The sequence below is a fragment of the Euwallacea fornicatus genome, chromosome 13 (assembly GCF_040115645.1).
Source record: "Euwallacea fornicatus isolate EFF26 chromosome 13, ASM4011564v1, whole genome shotgun sequence".
Taxonomy (NCBI): Eukaryota; Metazoa; Arthropoda; class Insecta; order Coleoptera; family Curculionidae; genus Euwallacea; species Euwallacea fornicatus.
In genome coordinates this window covers 4,940,273-4,955,642 of record NC_089553.1, presented here as the reverse complement: position 1 = coordinate 4,955,642, position 15,370 = coordinate 4,940,273, and the positions used below count along the sequence as shown (strand labels likewise).

Sequence of the window (15,370 nt, the reverse complement as noted above, 5' to 3'; positions counted from 1 at the left end):
TGAGAATTTTAAAAAGCCTATTTTTCTTTGATCTACTTTAAGTTGAATCAACTCAAAAATTGCAAACAATTTCTCACATTTTGTAATAACAAAAAATATTTATAATGAACGGCAGTATTAGTATTAGTAATAAAATATAGAGTATTTCGTTAAAAAAAAATGTAATTTTGTTACGCCATGGTGTTCTGGATGATCCGGTAATTTCGGAAAAAAAAAATCACGAAAAATTTAATAACTTTTACATTCAACTTTCTTTTCTAAATCTTGCGGTTTTGCAGACAAGGTACTGTATCTTACGTGAACCTTTCTGTACAGTTATAGCGTTCCACCCACCATGGGCGAAATTATGGCCTCAATTACAGCAAATTAATAATTTCGGCCAAAATGCCACTTCCTGGAAGTTCACTATCAACTTTTAAGTCAACCTTAAAATCTTCATTAAACTATAACGGAACATAGTAGATATTTCCCCTGATGCCCTGATCGTCATAACTTGAAGATAGTCGTATCGTAGCGAATTGAAACTTCCGAAAGGAGTAGCTTTGAATCTGGTTTTGAGGTTGAGGGAAGCGCTACATAAAGAAGGTCGAGAAAGACACAGAAGAACTAAACTTTAGCTTTAGAACCGATTTCTCCAGGCTACTATAGCTTGATACCCGCTTGGTTAAAAAACTGGAGAAACTGTACTAAGTATTTAGCAATTAGACACTTTTAATGTCAGCTACCATTGGTTACATCCTTCCCCTATTATTGAATTTTATCGGGAAGACTCTTTTTCTTAACTCCTCTATTTCAGAGTTCACTACAACTTACCCTTTATTTCAGATGGTGAATACCTTTTCGCAGAACCCGACAGCAAGCTCTCTAAATACGCCCCAAAGAGTTGGAGGTCATCTCACAGCCATGGACTTGACGCGAATGGGCGTCCTGCTTTGGCCTTTTACTTCAGGGTCCAGTTTTACGTGGACAGTCCTCTCCTTCTCCGAGATGAGACCACCAGACACCATTATTATCTGCAGTTGCGGCTCAATGCGGCCTCCGGGGCAGCCGGAGAACACGTCGCCCAGTTGGCAGGGTTGGCCCTTCAGGCCGATTTGGGCGATTTTAATGAAAATATTAAGTAACTAAGCCCATCCCTTAATTAGTAGACATTTTTTGAGGGTTTTTGTAGTTATAGACCAGAAGATTACGTGCCACCGAACATGCGAGGACCAGCTGCGCTACGGGTTATCGAGACAACCCATAGATCGCATCAGCTGTTGTCCAAGTCTGAAGCTAGGTCGAAGTACATCGCTGAGACTTGCCAGCTACAGGAACCAGTTAATGCGCATGTGTTTAGGTAAGCGAAAATACCTGCGATTATTGAACTTTAACCTAAACTCCAACCCACCTTTTCTAGATTAAAAGCAGCAAAATCTGAACCTTTACCGGGTTCACTTATCTTGGCGGTTTGCGCCAAAGGGTTGAGGGTTTGCCCGGAAAATAACCCACCTTCCATATTTTTATGGAGTAGTATTAGTAAACTCAGTTTCGAGAGGAAGAAATTCGAAATAAGGACCAGTCATGAAAAACTTACCTTGTATACATCTAGTGATGAAAAAAGCAGATTACTGTTGGCTCTCTGTAAGGCTACTCATCAATTTAGTATGGCTGTGGCACCCAGATTAAGTGAGGCAAGGAAGGAGGAGGAAGAACGGCAGAGATGGGGTTGCGACCAACGTGTGTCTGTTATCAGTTCGACCTCGTCTAACACCACGTCTGGAATAGTCAGTGATCGGGTAAGGGCTTACGTTGCAATTTATAGTAAGGAGAATAAACTACATTCAGATACTTTCTTGAGATTTGCACAGTTTGGTAGTTAGAATAACCCTGTGGATAAGCAGAGAGACTCAAAACTAAAATCATCAAGATGCTCATCTTCTGCTTAATCTCCAGTAGTTGTGGCTTCGATTTGGGGTCTCGTCACAGCTGCGATTAGGCTTGATTTATACATGCTTGCTTTCAGGTACATTCAGAAGATGAATTGGAAATCATGATTACCAGCCCCCCGGCTCCAAGCACCGAAAGTCTGGCTCTAGCCCACCTGCTGGACAGTGCCCCAGCTAGTAGCCGGACTTCAGCGGCCTCGGCCGCAGCAGCACTCATCTCGCTCTCCATCAAGGAAGACGAAGAAGACACACCCATCCAAACTACAAGTGAGAGCTCCGGAAAGACCTCTAGCAGCGTCAAATGCGCCGGATCGCAGTGCAGCTCTTCTTGTAGTACCGTGGTGGTCACGCCTGCTAGCCAAACCAGTAAATGCTCACCATCTCATTCTACCACTAGTAGTAATGAAACAAAATTTTTTTTCAGAATCCAAACGACGCCGTCCATCGACTAGTAGCAGCCTGGAATTAGGATATTCTCACACAGCTCAGAATTCTGCACTTAGCGATGCCACTTGCATAGAAATTGACACCAGGGAGCCGGTCTATAGCGCAGGCCCGGCACCTAGTAGCCACACCAGTGGAGTCTACACCTTAACATCTAGTGAACATTGTACTTTGAGCTCGGCTGAGAACTACACTAACGTGTCTAGTGAATATGCAACTACCACAGAGTCTTCGTTATTCATGACGATGAGTAGTGACCAGATTGATGGACCATTCAGGGACAGGGCCGACTCAAATGTGAGCAATTTGTCTTTCCACGGAGACGGAAGCGATCCCACTAACAACAAGCAAACTCTACTGAGTGCGGAGGAACTTTCAGATTTAATAGTAGGTCGTTATCCTTCCCGTAAAAGCGTCAGCAATACTTTGGACTCCGACTCGGATTACGTAACGTTGCCTTCAGGTTATCAGGGCTACGCACCAGTCCCACCAAAACGAATTGATAGCGTAGATCCAAGATTTCGACCTCCACCACCTCCGTATCCGCACTCCTTAAAGATGGAGCCGACTGAGGAGATTGTGGAGTGTGACATCCCAGAACTGCCTTTACCTATGAAGGATCCCCCTCCATACCCCAGTAACCCGGTGCCACCACCTGTTTATCCATTTGAGGAGGCTGCTGCGCGCTTTATTACAACACGTTCTCCAAGTGTTTTGACTGCTCACGCTAGTGCGGTTAGCGTGTGCTCCACTCCCAGTTATTCCGCTTCTAATACCGGTTCGCTACCTCCAATCCCTCCAAAACTGCCTCGCTCCTTCCCTAGTAAGGGGATGATAAGTTCCGGGAGTTACATAGATGTGGCAGCTCCTAAAGGTAGCGTTTTAGTACCGTGCACGTTTTTGCCTCCACCTCCTCAACCCTCACCTCGCCAACCACCCCCACCACCCCCTGCAGGGCTTGCTACAGTGTACACTAGCCAACTTTCCCGTTCCCAAATTGAGCAGTACCAGCAGCAAATGTACAGTGATGTGGACTTCGTGGTGTTCCCTCTGAAGGAGCCTGCCATTAGCAAGCAAGAATACTTGGAGGCTAAGCAAGGCTCTATTTTGGCGGCTCTGGCCCACCAGCCAGTCTTCTATCGAAGCACCCCCTATCTGGGGCGATATGCCTCCAGTCAAAATTTGTCTGACACGTACGTTCAGCTACCGGTCTACGGTGCTCCTAGCATATCTTCAACTGGAAGTCTAGACCCTCCACCTCCTCCATTGCCTCCCAACAGACCGTCGAGATTTTTGAGAACCCAGTCTGATGACAATATCTTGAACACTCTGGAGTCGATGCCCCAACCGCCCAGGCTTAGACGCCTTCCTCCTCCCCCTCCACCACCGCCTCTGCCCGAAAAAAACATGGAACTGCTGAAGAAACACAATATATTAGATACTAAAAGTGCGAGTACGTGTAATATGAGCATGTTGGAGAAGAGTGTGGGTTCAGAGAAGAGTACCGCCCTGGATATACGTACCCTCCGCGAGAAAAGCAAGAAATTGGACTTGCCCTTGATTTCCGCCCTGTGCAATGATCGATCGCTCATCAAGCAAACAAAAGCGTTTGTGATGCCTAAACATCCAGGAGAAGCGTCTCCACCGAGACAAATGAGAAATTCGGCTCGTGGGAAGTATCCAGTTTCTGGATTGAGCAGCACGAAGATACAGAAAAGTGGTCGGAAGCCACTCTCTGTGAGCCATCGTCACCCTGGGGATAAGTTGCCAGAGATACCTCGTGCTTTACCTAATAATTATGTCATGACTGAAACGAGAGCTAAGCACAAAAGTGCTCAATCTGCAGCACAATAATGTATTCCACATTCCAGTACTAGGTTTAAAAGTTATCATTTTTTTACTCTCAGGGTGCCATCATTGCAATATTAAATTTTTTGGGGCGTATTCTTCCTTCCAGTTTGCGCTTCAGCCAGTCAGCATTTAGCAAGATAATAATGCAATTATTGAATTTTGTAATTGTTTATTTTCTATAAATTCTCCTGCTGACTAGTGAGCCTTATGATATGTCCCAGTAATTGTAAATAAAGGTATATTATTTTAATATTTAGAAGTAAAATTTGTAAGGTCTTTTAGCGGTAAATTATACACTTGCTCAAGTTTCTACTATTAATACTGATAAATACTGGTTAATTTAATTTTGTTTATTTATTTGTTGTATCTAAATTCTGCCAGGCTTAAATCAAGTGTATTTTGTCTTAGATGGTGCTGACATCATTTTTTAAATAAATGAATTAAAAGCTAGACAATGTGTTTTATTTTCTCATTTTTCTTTTTATGTGGTAGTTAAACCATTAGTCTTAGGGGGCTCCAATTTATAAAATTTACGTGATTATCTTCTTGGAATTTCTGAATAAAGTCTACGAAAAACTACAGAAGCAATAATGATGTTTTTTGGAAACCCTATCAAAGAATATTTTAAATGACACTGGATTTATACTTTAAAATGAGTGTTTTTCTTCTTTCATGGAATAAATATTTTCTGTTTTATAACAGGGGCGCAAAAACAAAAAAAATAATTCATACACCATAACGTAAAAAGTTTTTTCTGGACGATTTGGTGGAGTTTAATTTTAGGTTGACTAATTAACAAAAATTCCCACAAGTGTTTCTGAAAGAGCTAGAGGAAATAGAATAATATAAAATTTCACAAGTTGGTTTAAATTAAGAAATTAAATTGAAAGGAAAATTCATGACTTTTATCAACAAAGAATGTGTTTTTGTGAACAAACTGCTGAATGATACTTAGATATGTATAAGTTCACATAATGTTGCGAACATTTATGAACTGTAAAGAGCTTACACAAATCAACTAATTTACTGCTATTCTACTGCACCTTTGTCCTGTTTTCGGATGCCCATTTTCTCTCTTTTCCTTTCCTTTTCAGTTTTCAAGAGGTACCCAAGCCCCAAAGGAAATTCCCCGGCACTTAGCCATCTAATAGTGGCGGTACTTGTAGCATCATTGGATAGCGTTTTGACATCCCAAAATAGCTCCTGTTACTATCATGTTACAAACGCTAATTCTATAATACTAGAAACGTATGAAATACTAATTTCCGATATACATATGTATGTATAGCATCTACATCCTGTATGAGCCATGCAAACTTTCAGGATTTTACCTTGAAGGCCAAATTATAGTCTCGTTTTAATAAATCTTGAGAAACCAACCATGAAATTGTCTTTTTTCTATAGATGTTCCCATAATTATGATTTCAATTCAATTATGAAGATTTTTTAAATTTGTATAATAATTTCACATTTTCACATTGAAGAAAAGAGGAAGAGAGCATCTTTTAATAGAGAGGAAGAAACCCTTCGTACGAGCCAAAGTGGAAACTTTATTGAAAAATGCCTAAATTTTAGTTAATTTCAAAACTATTTCAGAAAACTAAAAAAACACGTCAAGGAAGATTCTTCCAGAGTCACTTTTTAGTGGAACACTAATGAAACTCATCAAAAATGCAAAAAATTGTACTAAAAATTTTTATATTAAAGAGCTTAACTTGGAGTATCTTTTGAACGTTTAAAATTACCTTTTTTGAATCAATACAACATAAGGTAATGAAAGCAAACCATAATTTTCAATTTACGATAACTCGGCAGTAATTATGTTTTTCAATTAAAAAAATTTTTGCAAATATTATTTGCATGCTTTGCATAATTTATTTATTCCTAGTGAAACGGTAGCAAAATTTTTTTATACAGCTAGCATTTTTGTATCACCAAAAATTCTCTTGAGTGAAAAACCGTTCGGGGTTCTTATCTAAAGAGCAGACTACATTCTTCAAAAGTGCCACTTTTTTTTCTAGTTTTTATGATAATTTATACTACTTTTTAGTTAACGAGCTTGGTGATTGCTCATTATTTATGTTCGTACCGAATCCAGACTGCTGCTCTGTTTAAGAATTTTTTTAAAATATCCCTTCGTTCGGCCACCAACCCACCAAAGGAAAAAAAACAATTTTAATTAAGAAATACTTTCCTCTATTGGCAAAGTCTACAATTTCGCTCTCTTGTAAGTAATCCAGATTTACACCCCCTTTAATCCAATACAATAACAACCGATTCTCCAGGCCATAAATTCACCTCCTTGAATGATATGGATTCAGACATCGACTCAACCCTGGGTCCCACTATAATCTGCCCTGAATATAGCAGTAAAGATAAATCTGCAGAAATTTTAGAGTTCCCCAAATTGCTGGCTACCACATAAGATTTCCTACGTGGGTACCACCTTTGAATCACCAGAAAGTTCTCTTGAGTGTATTTTACCTCTGCATTTGCTTTGTTTACTCCCTGCTTATAAACTGCGTTCATATAAATAGAGGGAGATTTCGTACGAAGTTCTACCATTCTTATCACTGCATGCACTTGATCAAAATGAGCTGTGGGTTCTCCTCCATAAATCCATGGCTGAACCAAAGACTTTTTCCCTTTACCTAGTTCATCTTGCCATGGCATCATAGTTAGTTGGTGGAGATGCTTAATGTCCTGCCTTTCTTCTTCTGGATCGGGGATTTGATGAAGCCCAATTTCATCTCCATAGAAGATTGAAGGAGTGCCTGGAAGCATCATCTGGAGTAGTGTTGCCCCTAAAGTTGCATTTCCAAAAGCTAAGACATTAGCAAGGCGGTTTGAGTTAACGTTTCCAATGGACCAATGAACCCATGGTGCGCCAGGTTTGGCAAACAACGAACTGTTCTGCACAGAATCTATCTGAGCAATCACCTCGGAAACCCCTCTTTCTAGGTTCAATTTTACATCAACTAAATCCACATTCTCAAGCACCACTTGCAAATTCTCTTTGGGAGTCAGACTTACTACTTCTTCTTGTACTATAAGAATTCTGTGAGGGCCTAACAGTTTTTTCCACCTCTTCAACAGCCTTGCAGTGTCGAAGTTATCCCCATACTTTTCCAGGCCTTTGAGGTAAAATCCTTCTACTCCATGTAATAACCAATACTGCATAGCCTCTTCTATGGGATCCGATTCATAACTGTAACTGAAGAAGTCCGACGGCTCCTCACTAGCATTCTTCAAGGCTATACCGGTGATGGGGAGGGTCTTCTGAAAGGACTTCTGGATAAACGGAAATACAGGTAAGTCTAGTACTAGCGACATGTTTCTGGATGTCAGGTGTTTCACTAGTCCTTTCAGGTCTTCTAAAGTGCCCAAAACTCCATCGATCTCCGTGAGGGTGGTGGCATTCTCGAAGTCCTCAGGATAATGTGGAGATCTGAAAATGGAGTTCAGTCTCACCCCCCTCACTCCAAGCTTCATGATATAGTCAGCTTTCAAGGAGATGCCTTTGAGATCTCCTTCCATTTCTTGGTTGCTGCTATGGAAACTGGCGGGAAATATCTCGTAGAATAATTTCCCTTGATACCACTGGGTGGGGGGATGACACGTCTTGGGTAGGGTTGATATTAGACCCGTCACCAGACCTACCATACCTATTATTACTGATACGTAAAGGTACAACGAGAACTTGCGTATAAGTGGCCAGTTCCAGCACATGAAGAAATAATCTTCGGTGGGGTTGCGGAAAGTCAACTCTAAAGGAGTGAGCTTGCCGCCCTGTAAAATTGAATTATGTTAATTTCCTGACTGGGGGGAATAAGAATAAGAGTATTCAGTGGATACCTCAGGTTCAGCCTCAGCATCATTTGGCATGTTAAGGAAGCTGCTTCCGTCGAGTAGTTGTGAAGTAACTGGTTGTTCTGAAGAAGAGGCTGAGGATATTGATTCTGCATCTTGAATCTCTAGAGAAACATTACTTTTTTTATTAGTTAATTTATTATGATATAAGTTAAAATTAAATTAAACATAATTTCATTTAATTATTTAACTTTGTTTTATTTTAACGAGTTTTACTAACCATGCACTTTCTGTAATTTTTCGGCGAGTTCATCTCCCATCTGGAACGCCCCGGTTTGAGGTGGTTCCGGTAACGGATCCACCAATGCGTTTGTGGGAGGTGAGGGATTTATGAGAGGACAGATTGAGGAGGCATCTGCGTTGTCGGTATTGAAGGAACCGGAGGGTGAGGAGGTACCAGCATGGGAGTCTACACGCAGGAAGCTTTCCATAGCTTTTAGCTGTTTTGAGCAATCTTATCGGCCTAAAGGGTACAATTTTTTAGGTTAGCTCAGATATTAATAAAAATTAAAACAATACATACTTGGCATTTCTAATTCTTGTGTTGAATGAGGTGAGCATAAAAACAGCAAAATAAACCCGAACTAATCTGAACAAAGTCGGTTCGTAAAGAGCCAATAAACAAATTTGGAATTAAGTAAGAAATAATTGATATAATTAGAACATCTACTTTGTATATTTATTTGATCATGTTGTTGATGATGAATAAATAAGTTCTAGAATATGTGGGTCACTTTTCTGCCGGTCCAGATGAGAGAGCACAGACCAGGTATGTTGATAGTCTATTTACAGATCCCGACGTCGAGATGCAACGCTGCGTCGGCGTCGGCGTCCATATTCTGAAAAGTATTGAACGACTAAATGTAGGCAGGTTCCTGTCTTATTTTTCGTGTCACTTTCATATATCTACAAGCATTGATACGAGATGAGAGCACTTTTAGCATATTTGACTGCCAAATTTTTTTTTCCTTTGTTTTGCTAATTTTATTCATTACCTTTGACCATCGCCTTTCAACCAATAACTCAGGAAGGATTTAATTTCATGCCTGATTATCTATTCTGTCTCTTTAATTTTTTCCGCTTCTTTACTACTTAAATCAGAAATTACAGGCAAGGGTTGGGCAAGGAGCCTTCATATTGTTGTGTAATATTATTATGTACAGCAAGCCGCTAATTCCCGAGAACGTCTAAACATTTCCATGACAACCACGCGTATCAAAATCAAACAGTTGATGCTGACATCTCAAAGGCAAAACGTCGTAACAGGAAATTCAATCCTCATAACTCGCAAAAGTGGCTCTAAAAATGTTTTTGCATATTTGAGAAATATGTTGAATTCTCAAATTTGATAATTTTTACTACTCGACTTTTTAGTTTTTGAAAATAACTAAAAAACTTGATACTCGTTTACAAAACTGCAGTAAACTGGCCGATTAAATCACTCCACCTTTTCATATTGAACCATTACTGTTTTTGTTTGTTACATTGTTATTATACATTTAGGCCCAATTTGAACCATTCTATTTATTCTATTAAAAGTCGATATTTATCCAAAAATTTCAGATAATATTTTGCAATATTAAAATTATCCGGAGTTAATATGGAAATATTTTGGAAAGTGATTCTAGAGATTAAAATAATAAAAAAAGTTTTTTTGAACATACGTTGGTCTAATCATGCTTCGTTTTCAAGATATAGGGTGTCAACCATTTCCTAAAAAATTATTTTTTCGTAGAAATCTTTAAAATCCTTTAGACAATTTTTTTGGCAGTGTTATTTATTGTTATTTATGCGCCACTGCCTTTTTTAAAATTGTTATATATATTTTTTGCATTAAATACAGTGTTGGCTATCCAAGTTATAGGACTCAAATATGTTTGATTTTTTCTTTTAGTGGCATGCAAAGTCCTTAGTTTATAGAACTGCGGTTAACACTGAAGAAAGATTAATCCAACGGATACGAGATTCATTTTTTAGATAAAATAAACCTAGAAAATAGATCGACATCTTCGACAATTGATGTTAAAACGAGCTAATGCTTGCAATGAAGTTGAAGTAGAACATTTTCAGCAAATATTGTAAATTTCGTTTTACTTATTAAATGTTTTTTTTTTTTTTAATTAAAAAAATGCGTACCATTTGTTTAAGCGTAATTTTAATAAAGCGCTCATTTTTTTTCAGGTATTACCTTGGCGCACGCTTCTAGAAAAACGATACCAACAAATTCTAACTTGAAAATTTTTTTAATATCAGATTAGTTAACATCTTTTTGTTATTTAAGAGTTTTTTTAGGTAGCAAATTAAAAAAAATTAACACCCTGTATCTTGAAAACGAAGCATTGCTATTTAAATTTTTCGTCTTAAAATGACTGAAAGAATCACCAGTGGAGGTTTGGCGATGTACTTGAATAACATCCTGCATAAAAAGTAACTAAAAAAATCACATTGTTGTGGTCATTCCGGGTTTCTGAACTTCGCCTTTTAATTTTAAATCATAATTATTGCCAATTTGCTCAAATTTACCCCTCCAACTTATCCGAGATTCCCACACTGGTCATTGTGCCGCAGTCAACGCCAAAAAAAATCTCCAAGTTACAGCAATGTAAAAATCCATTGCACTTAATGTCACTAACATTTTATCAGTTGTAGCGCACATTAACCACCCAAATAAATCAATAATTGCAAAATTAAACAAAAACACGATATCTTAACGTAATCCGAACTGACCTTTGCTGGCCGATAAGAACATTTAGTTGCTGATATTGCATTTCCTAAGATTCTCAAAAGTTGTCGGTCTTCTGTATTCTTAGTTCATATTGAACTCTGTGATAATAAAGCCAAAAAAACAAAAAGACACATTGTGATAGGTCTCTTGATGGAAGTGCTGAGAAATTTGAAGAGTGTGAGCTACCATATTAGGTGAGTTATGCATTGATCATAACAAATTAGTGCGCTAAAATCCTGGTTCAAATAGAGTCGCCATTGAACCTGCACGATTGAGTGTTTATAATATTTTCCTAATTTCTTTAATAACGTTTTTTAATTGCAGCTTTTCTTTATGCATTAGTTATCCATAAAGTTTTTCGAAAAAAGCTTTAAATGTAATATTTCCTTAGTCAATACAAGCATTAATGCCATTCACTTACGCTTTTGTAATTTCTGATAAACTAATGAACTCGATAATACAAACATTCAACTATATATTATATCGTCATGAAAAAATTATCTTCAAATTTATTCAGCCGAAGAAGGTTAGCTATGTGGTAGGTGCCGTTGAGAATGAGGAGGAGCAAAAAATGAGGCTCATACGGTTAGTGATCACGTTTGAAGGGATTTTGTCTTGATAATTGTTTGTTTGTCTTGTCATTTGGTTTCTATATCATTAGTCGTTCAATCGTCATTTAGAAAATCACTCGCAACCTTCACTAATATAATTTAAAACCCTCACTAGATTTACTTTCCTTAACCTTTATGCCTATCGCCAGTAATATCTGTACACATGTGATAATTTCTTCAATAAAAGATAATTATATGAGTTCCTTGTTTCATTTAGCCTTTTTTTTTTTTATTTGCTATGGAAGTTTTCCGTGCATTACTAGAAAAATATCTCTAGTTGCTATCTACAGGAAGGTCGCATTGTCTTTGAGATTAATTACTTCATGGGAAAGCATGTAGTATCAGTAACAGTTGGTGTTAGGCAATAGGTCGAGAAGCGAACAACAAACAAGTACGTAAAATTTTTATATTTAATTTAATTTAATTTAATTTAACAAACACCATTCAATTTACCTTAATTTAACGTTCAACATTTAAGTTAACTTAATTTGACGTTTACCAATCAATTTAACTTAATTTAGCACACGCCTATATAAATTCACTAGTAGTCACTGGCCATAAGTAGAAACACTATGGACTTCCGTTACACCTTGTTGTTGGATTTTAATGAACTTTCATTTAATTGATTTCCGGTTCTAAACCGATAACGTTCAAAAAGTAGTTGGTGAATTCACTCATTTCAGATAAATTTAAAACAGTACATGGAGCCAGAATCATCAATCCAGGTCCATCTGAAAGCCTACGAGATCCCTCGCTTCGTTGAAAGATTCAACTCTGCTACTTTGAAGATTATCACCTTCGTAGACGTTTATCATATCGAAAGCCCTGGAAATGGCTCTTGATTTTATCGCTGGATGTTTAGGAGGTATGAAGAGTCAATTACATCTCAGATATTTCGTCAATACCCTTTGGCCATGTTTTAAATAAGTAAAGTCCGTAGGTTGTGCTGGGGTAATTGTTGGCCACCCCTTAGACACCGTTAAAGTTTGCTTACAAACGCAAGATGCCAAGAACCCTCGGTACAAGGGCACCTTACATTGCCTGAAATCTATAGTTGGTACTCAAGGTTTCCGTGGTATCTACAGAGGAGTGAGCAGCCCGTTGGCAGGTAAAGTATAACCAAGCTTGGATTCAATGAGCCCATCTAGAATATTTTTATAGGTGTAGCTGGCATAAACGCCGTAGTATTCGGAGTTTATAGAAACACGCAAAAAATCATGCCTAACCCAGACTGCTTGCTAGCGCATGCGTATGCCGGCGCCGCTTCTGGATTCATTCAGAGCTTCATCTGTAGCCCCATGGAACTTGCCAAGTCTGTGATGCAGGTACTAGATTATTGCTATTTAAATTAATATCAACTTTAAAGCGGTATTTTAGGTAGGGAAAACTTCGAGCAAAGATCCACTAGATTGCTTGAAATCTATATATCGAAAAAAAGGGTTGAGGGGTATCTATAAAGGACTGAGCCTGACTATATTAAGAGATGTTCCAGCTTTCTCAAGCTACTTTATTACTTTTGAGTTAATAACAAGAAGGAACGACGATTTGCCAATATCTACATTTAATATGCTTTTGGGAGGAGGCTTGGCAGGTCAGTCTAGGTTTGTTTAGATTGGTTCGGATTAACTCAGGCTTGTTTCCAGGAGTGACTTCTTGGGTAATTCCATATCCAGTTGATGTGATAAAAACTCGGCTTCAGACCGATGGAATTTCTGTTACAAAATACGCAAATGTTTACGATTGTCTAACAAAAAGCGTAAAAGGAGATGGTGTTTCCTGTTTGTTCAAGGGGATATGGCCTACAGTAATCAGAGCTTTTCCAGTCAATGCTGTAACCTTCACAGTTGTAACCTGGTCAATGAATTTCTTCAACAACTTTACAATTTCTCCTGAAACCATACTGAATCACAGCGAATTGCTTTTGACTGCATATATTGATGTAGTAGTTCTAAATTCAGTGGAACAAGCTTTAATCGCAATTTTATAATTTATTTAAATTTATAAAAATATGTTTTCATTAATATATTTTTAATAAATAAATTGGCAAGAATCTCTGGTTTTATATCAGTTATCCATAATTTTAAAATATTATATACAGGATGTTTCCAAGAATGTGAATTTCCGGAAATGAAAATTTCTCGTCAAAAGATTGTACTTATGCTTATAAATTGATTTTAAGATATAGATAGATAAGATAATATATATATAATAAAGATATTTTTTCATGTTTTCTTTTTCTTTTGCTGACAAACTTCAATTTTAAAAGTCATTATTTATTAATAATAGAATATACACAATGTTTTTCCAAATAAGTGCATACGTTGTAGAGGTCCTGTTACTTGGCAGCCTCACTCTCTAGATCTAAATTCTTTGGACTTTTACTTATGGTGACATTTAGAAGGTTTAATATATGCTACTTTGGTAGAGACCAGAGAATAATTATTAAAAAAAAATTATTTTCATTGTTATCAATTAAGAAATAACGTCGAGGTATTAGGGAGAGTGTAATAGTCTTCCATACATTGGAATCAAGAATATATGAGAGTTAATGGCGTTTATGTCGAATCACGATGAAAAATCATTTTTGTTTCTCAACATTTTTGAATTTTTGTTTGAAAAATTTGATTTTTGTAAAATACATCTTTTGACAAAATAGTGTTTTTCTGTAAAATGGTTCGTTTTACGTACATCGACCAAGAATACTTTTTTTTCCTTAGGTGCATCAGAAATCTAACAAACCATATAACAGGTAAAAAAAACCAAAGGCCTTAAAAGTTTAAGGATAAAAAAGTTGAGAGTAGCCTTCCCACCGCCTCCCTGAAAATATAGAAAGAATTGTGAGGTCCTACCTTATTAATCTTGGTATTATACACAAGGAATCCAAAATTTATTAAGAAAATAACATTTTTGTCATCAAATTTTGAAGAACTATATTTCCGTAGAGGTAAATTGAAAATCAATTTATAAGTACAATCTTTGGACGAAAAAGTTTTATTTCCAGAATATTGACCATATTTTTGGAAACATCCTGTATAATTATAGATCAAAGGTACATGCACGTGATGAAAATCTTCTGGTACTTTAAAATGGAAGGACGCAATTGTGCTAAATTGGACGGAAGGAATTGATGTTCCTTTAACTCTCTTGGCTGTACATTTTTTCAACTGAATGGGGATGTGAAATCTGTAAGTAAAATTTGTCTGCATGACAAAAAAACATTTTCACCGATTTCAATCGACAAATGAAATGTTTCGCATTGACACAAATCGTGTATACAAGTTTTTATTTTAGTTCAGGTTAGCCCTTCCGAATTTTTAATTAAAAAAAATCTGAAAGTGGATAGACATTATTGGTCGGGTGACAGTCTACTCAGTGTCAAATCAAATAATGCAAAAATGATCTACTGGTACTAGAAAAGTTTTAAACAATATACTCTAGAGTGACTATTCACTTCTGTATCCTTCTCTTCATGGTTCTTGATGTGTAAATTTTGCCGAAAAGAACTAGTCAATAGTTGTAAAGTCTGGAGATTTTCGTGATAATTAAACTGGATTTCAAATAATTAAGTTTATAGAACGTTACTGAATAAGTGTCCGATATTCCACAGGGTGATTTTTCGAATAGTTTTAAGGTGGAAAGTTTTGACAAACATGTGTATTAACTTGTTTAATTTTCAAAATATGGGGTATCAAAGTTGGAAATATAAATCACAAATTCTTTGATATCTTTCAATCTTTTACAGCTAATTTTGTGAATTTTCGTATTCGCGGGTTATTGGGATGAGAAATTCAAATTTGTCAACGACTTATATGGTGGGTTGAGCTATGGTTAGGTTAGGTTAGCTTTCATTATATTATTTATTATATTTTTCAACTGTTTTTTTAAATCTTATTTCATTTCATCCAGCACCTCTATTTACTCAATAGTCCCGAAAGCTTGTA

General features: G+C 37.1%; 3 protein-coding genes across 8 annotated transcripts in view; 2 read left to right on the top strand and 1 right to left on the bottom strand.

Moving 5' to 3' along the window:
* ex (expanded) overlaps nucleotides 1-4,678 on the top strand; it is a 46,785-nt gene extending 42,107 nt beyond the window's left edge. Inside the window, exons 3-7 of the mRNA XM_066289140.1 lie at nucleotides 826-1,120; nucleotides 1,172-1,339; nucleotides 1,400-1,778; nucleotides 2,006-2,294; nucleotides 2,353-4,678. Of these exons, the coding sequence (XP_066145237.1) occupies nucleotides 826-1,120; nucleotides 1,172-1,339; nucleotides 1,400-1,778; nucleotides 2,006-2,294; nucleotides 2,353-4,226 (3,005 nt within the window). The 3' untranslated portion in view covers nucleotides 4,227-4,678. The remainder of the gene's footprint in view (nucleotides 1-825; nucleotides 1,121-1,171; nucleotides 1,340-1,399; nucleotides 1,779-2,005; nucleotides 2,295-2,352) is intronic.
* Nucleotides 4,679-6,396: 1,718 nt separating this feature from the next.
* Nucleotides 6,397-11,257, bottom strand: LOC136342926 (amino acid transporter heavy chain SLC3A1-like). 2 transcript variants are annotated; one of them, XM_066289225.1, is made up of 5 exons: nucleotides 11,240-11,257; nucleotides 8,617-8,932; nucleotides 8,314-8,556; nucleotides 8,079-8,197; nucleotides 6,397-8,012 (listed from the first exon to the last, which is right to left on the bottom strand). In XM_066289225.1, exons 3-5 carry the CDS (start codon nucleotides 8,522-8,524, stop codon nucleotides 6,477-6,479), a joined length of 1,866 nt encoding a protein of 621 aa, XP_066145322.1. In that variant the 5' UTR covers nucleotides 8,525-8,556; nucleotides 8,617-8,932; nucleotides 11,240-11,257; the 3' UTR covers nucleotides 6,397-6,476. The 2 variants fall into 2 exon arrangements, with proteins under 2 accessions (XP_066145322.1, XP_066145321.1); XM_066289224.1 differs by lacking the exon at nucleotides 11,240-11,257 and adding an exon at nucleotides 10,617-10,748.
* Nucleotides 10,867-13,658, top strand: LOC136342927 (mitochondrial basic amino acids transporter-like). 5 transcript variants are annotated; one of them, XM_066289226.1, is made up of 6 exons: nucleotides 10,867-11,012; nucleotides 12,113-12,294; nucleotides 12,370-12,537; nucleotides 12,591-12,754; nucleotides 12,807-13,020; nucleotides 13,073-13,658. In XM_066289226.1, exons 2-6 carry the CDS (start codon nucleotides 12,261-12,263, stop codon nucleotides 13,414-13,416), a joined length of 924 nt encoding a protein of 307 aa, XP_066145323.1. In that variant the 5' UTR covers nucleotides 10,867-11,012; nucleotides 12,113-12,260; the 3' UTR covers nucleotides 13,417-13,658. The 5 variants fall into 5 exon arrangements, with proteins under 5 accessions (XP_066145323.1, XP_066145326.1, XP_066145327.1 ...); XM_066289229.1 differs by having other exon boundaries at nucleotides 10,877-11,012; nucleotides 12,128-12,294; XM_066289230.1 differs by lacking the exon at nucleotides 10,867-11,012 and adding an exon at nucleotides 11,046-11,403 and having other exon boundaries at nucleotides 12,128-12,294.
* Nucleotides 13,659-15,370: the final 1,712 nt, after the last annotated feature.

What these genes read in the sequence shown, in the direction of transcription:
- LOC136342927 (XM_066289226.1), top strand. Translation starts at nt 12,261, where the DNA reads ATGGCTCTTGATTTTATCGCTGGATGTTTAGGAG. An exon ending in TTGCCAAGTCTGTGATGCAG is followed by an intron (nt 12,755 to 12,806) that starts GTACTAGATTAT and finishes GCGGTATTTTAG; the next exon opens with GTAGGGAAAACTTCGAGCAA. An exon ending in TTTGGGAGGAGGCTTGGCAG is followed by an intron (nt 13,021 to 13,072) that starts GTCAGTCTAGGT and finishes GCTTGTTTCCAG; the next exon opens with GAGTGACTTCTTGGGTAATT.
- LOC136342926 (XM_066289225.1), bottom strand. Translation starts at nt 8,524, where the DNA reads ATGGAAAGCTTCCTGCGTGTAGACTCCCATGCTGGTACCTCCTCACCC. An exon ending in AAAATTACAGAAAGTGCATG is followed by an intron (nt 8,198 to 8,313) that starts GTTAGTAAAACT and finishes ATGTTTCTCTAG; the next exon opens with AGATTCAAGATGCAGAATCA. An exon ending in ATGCTGAGGCTGAACCTGAG is followed by an intron (nt 8,013 to 8,078) that starts GTATCCACTGAA and finishes TCAATTTTACAG; the next exon opens with GGCGGCAAGCTCACTCCTTT.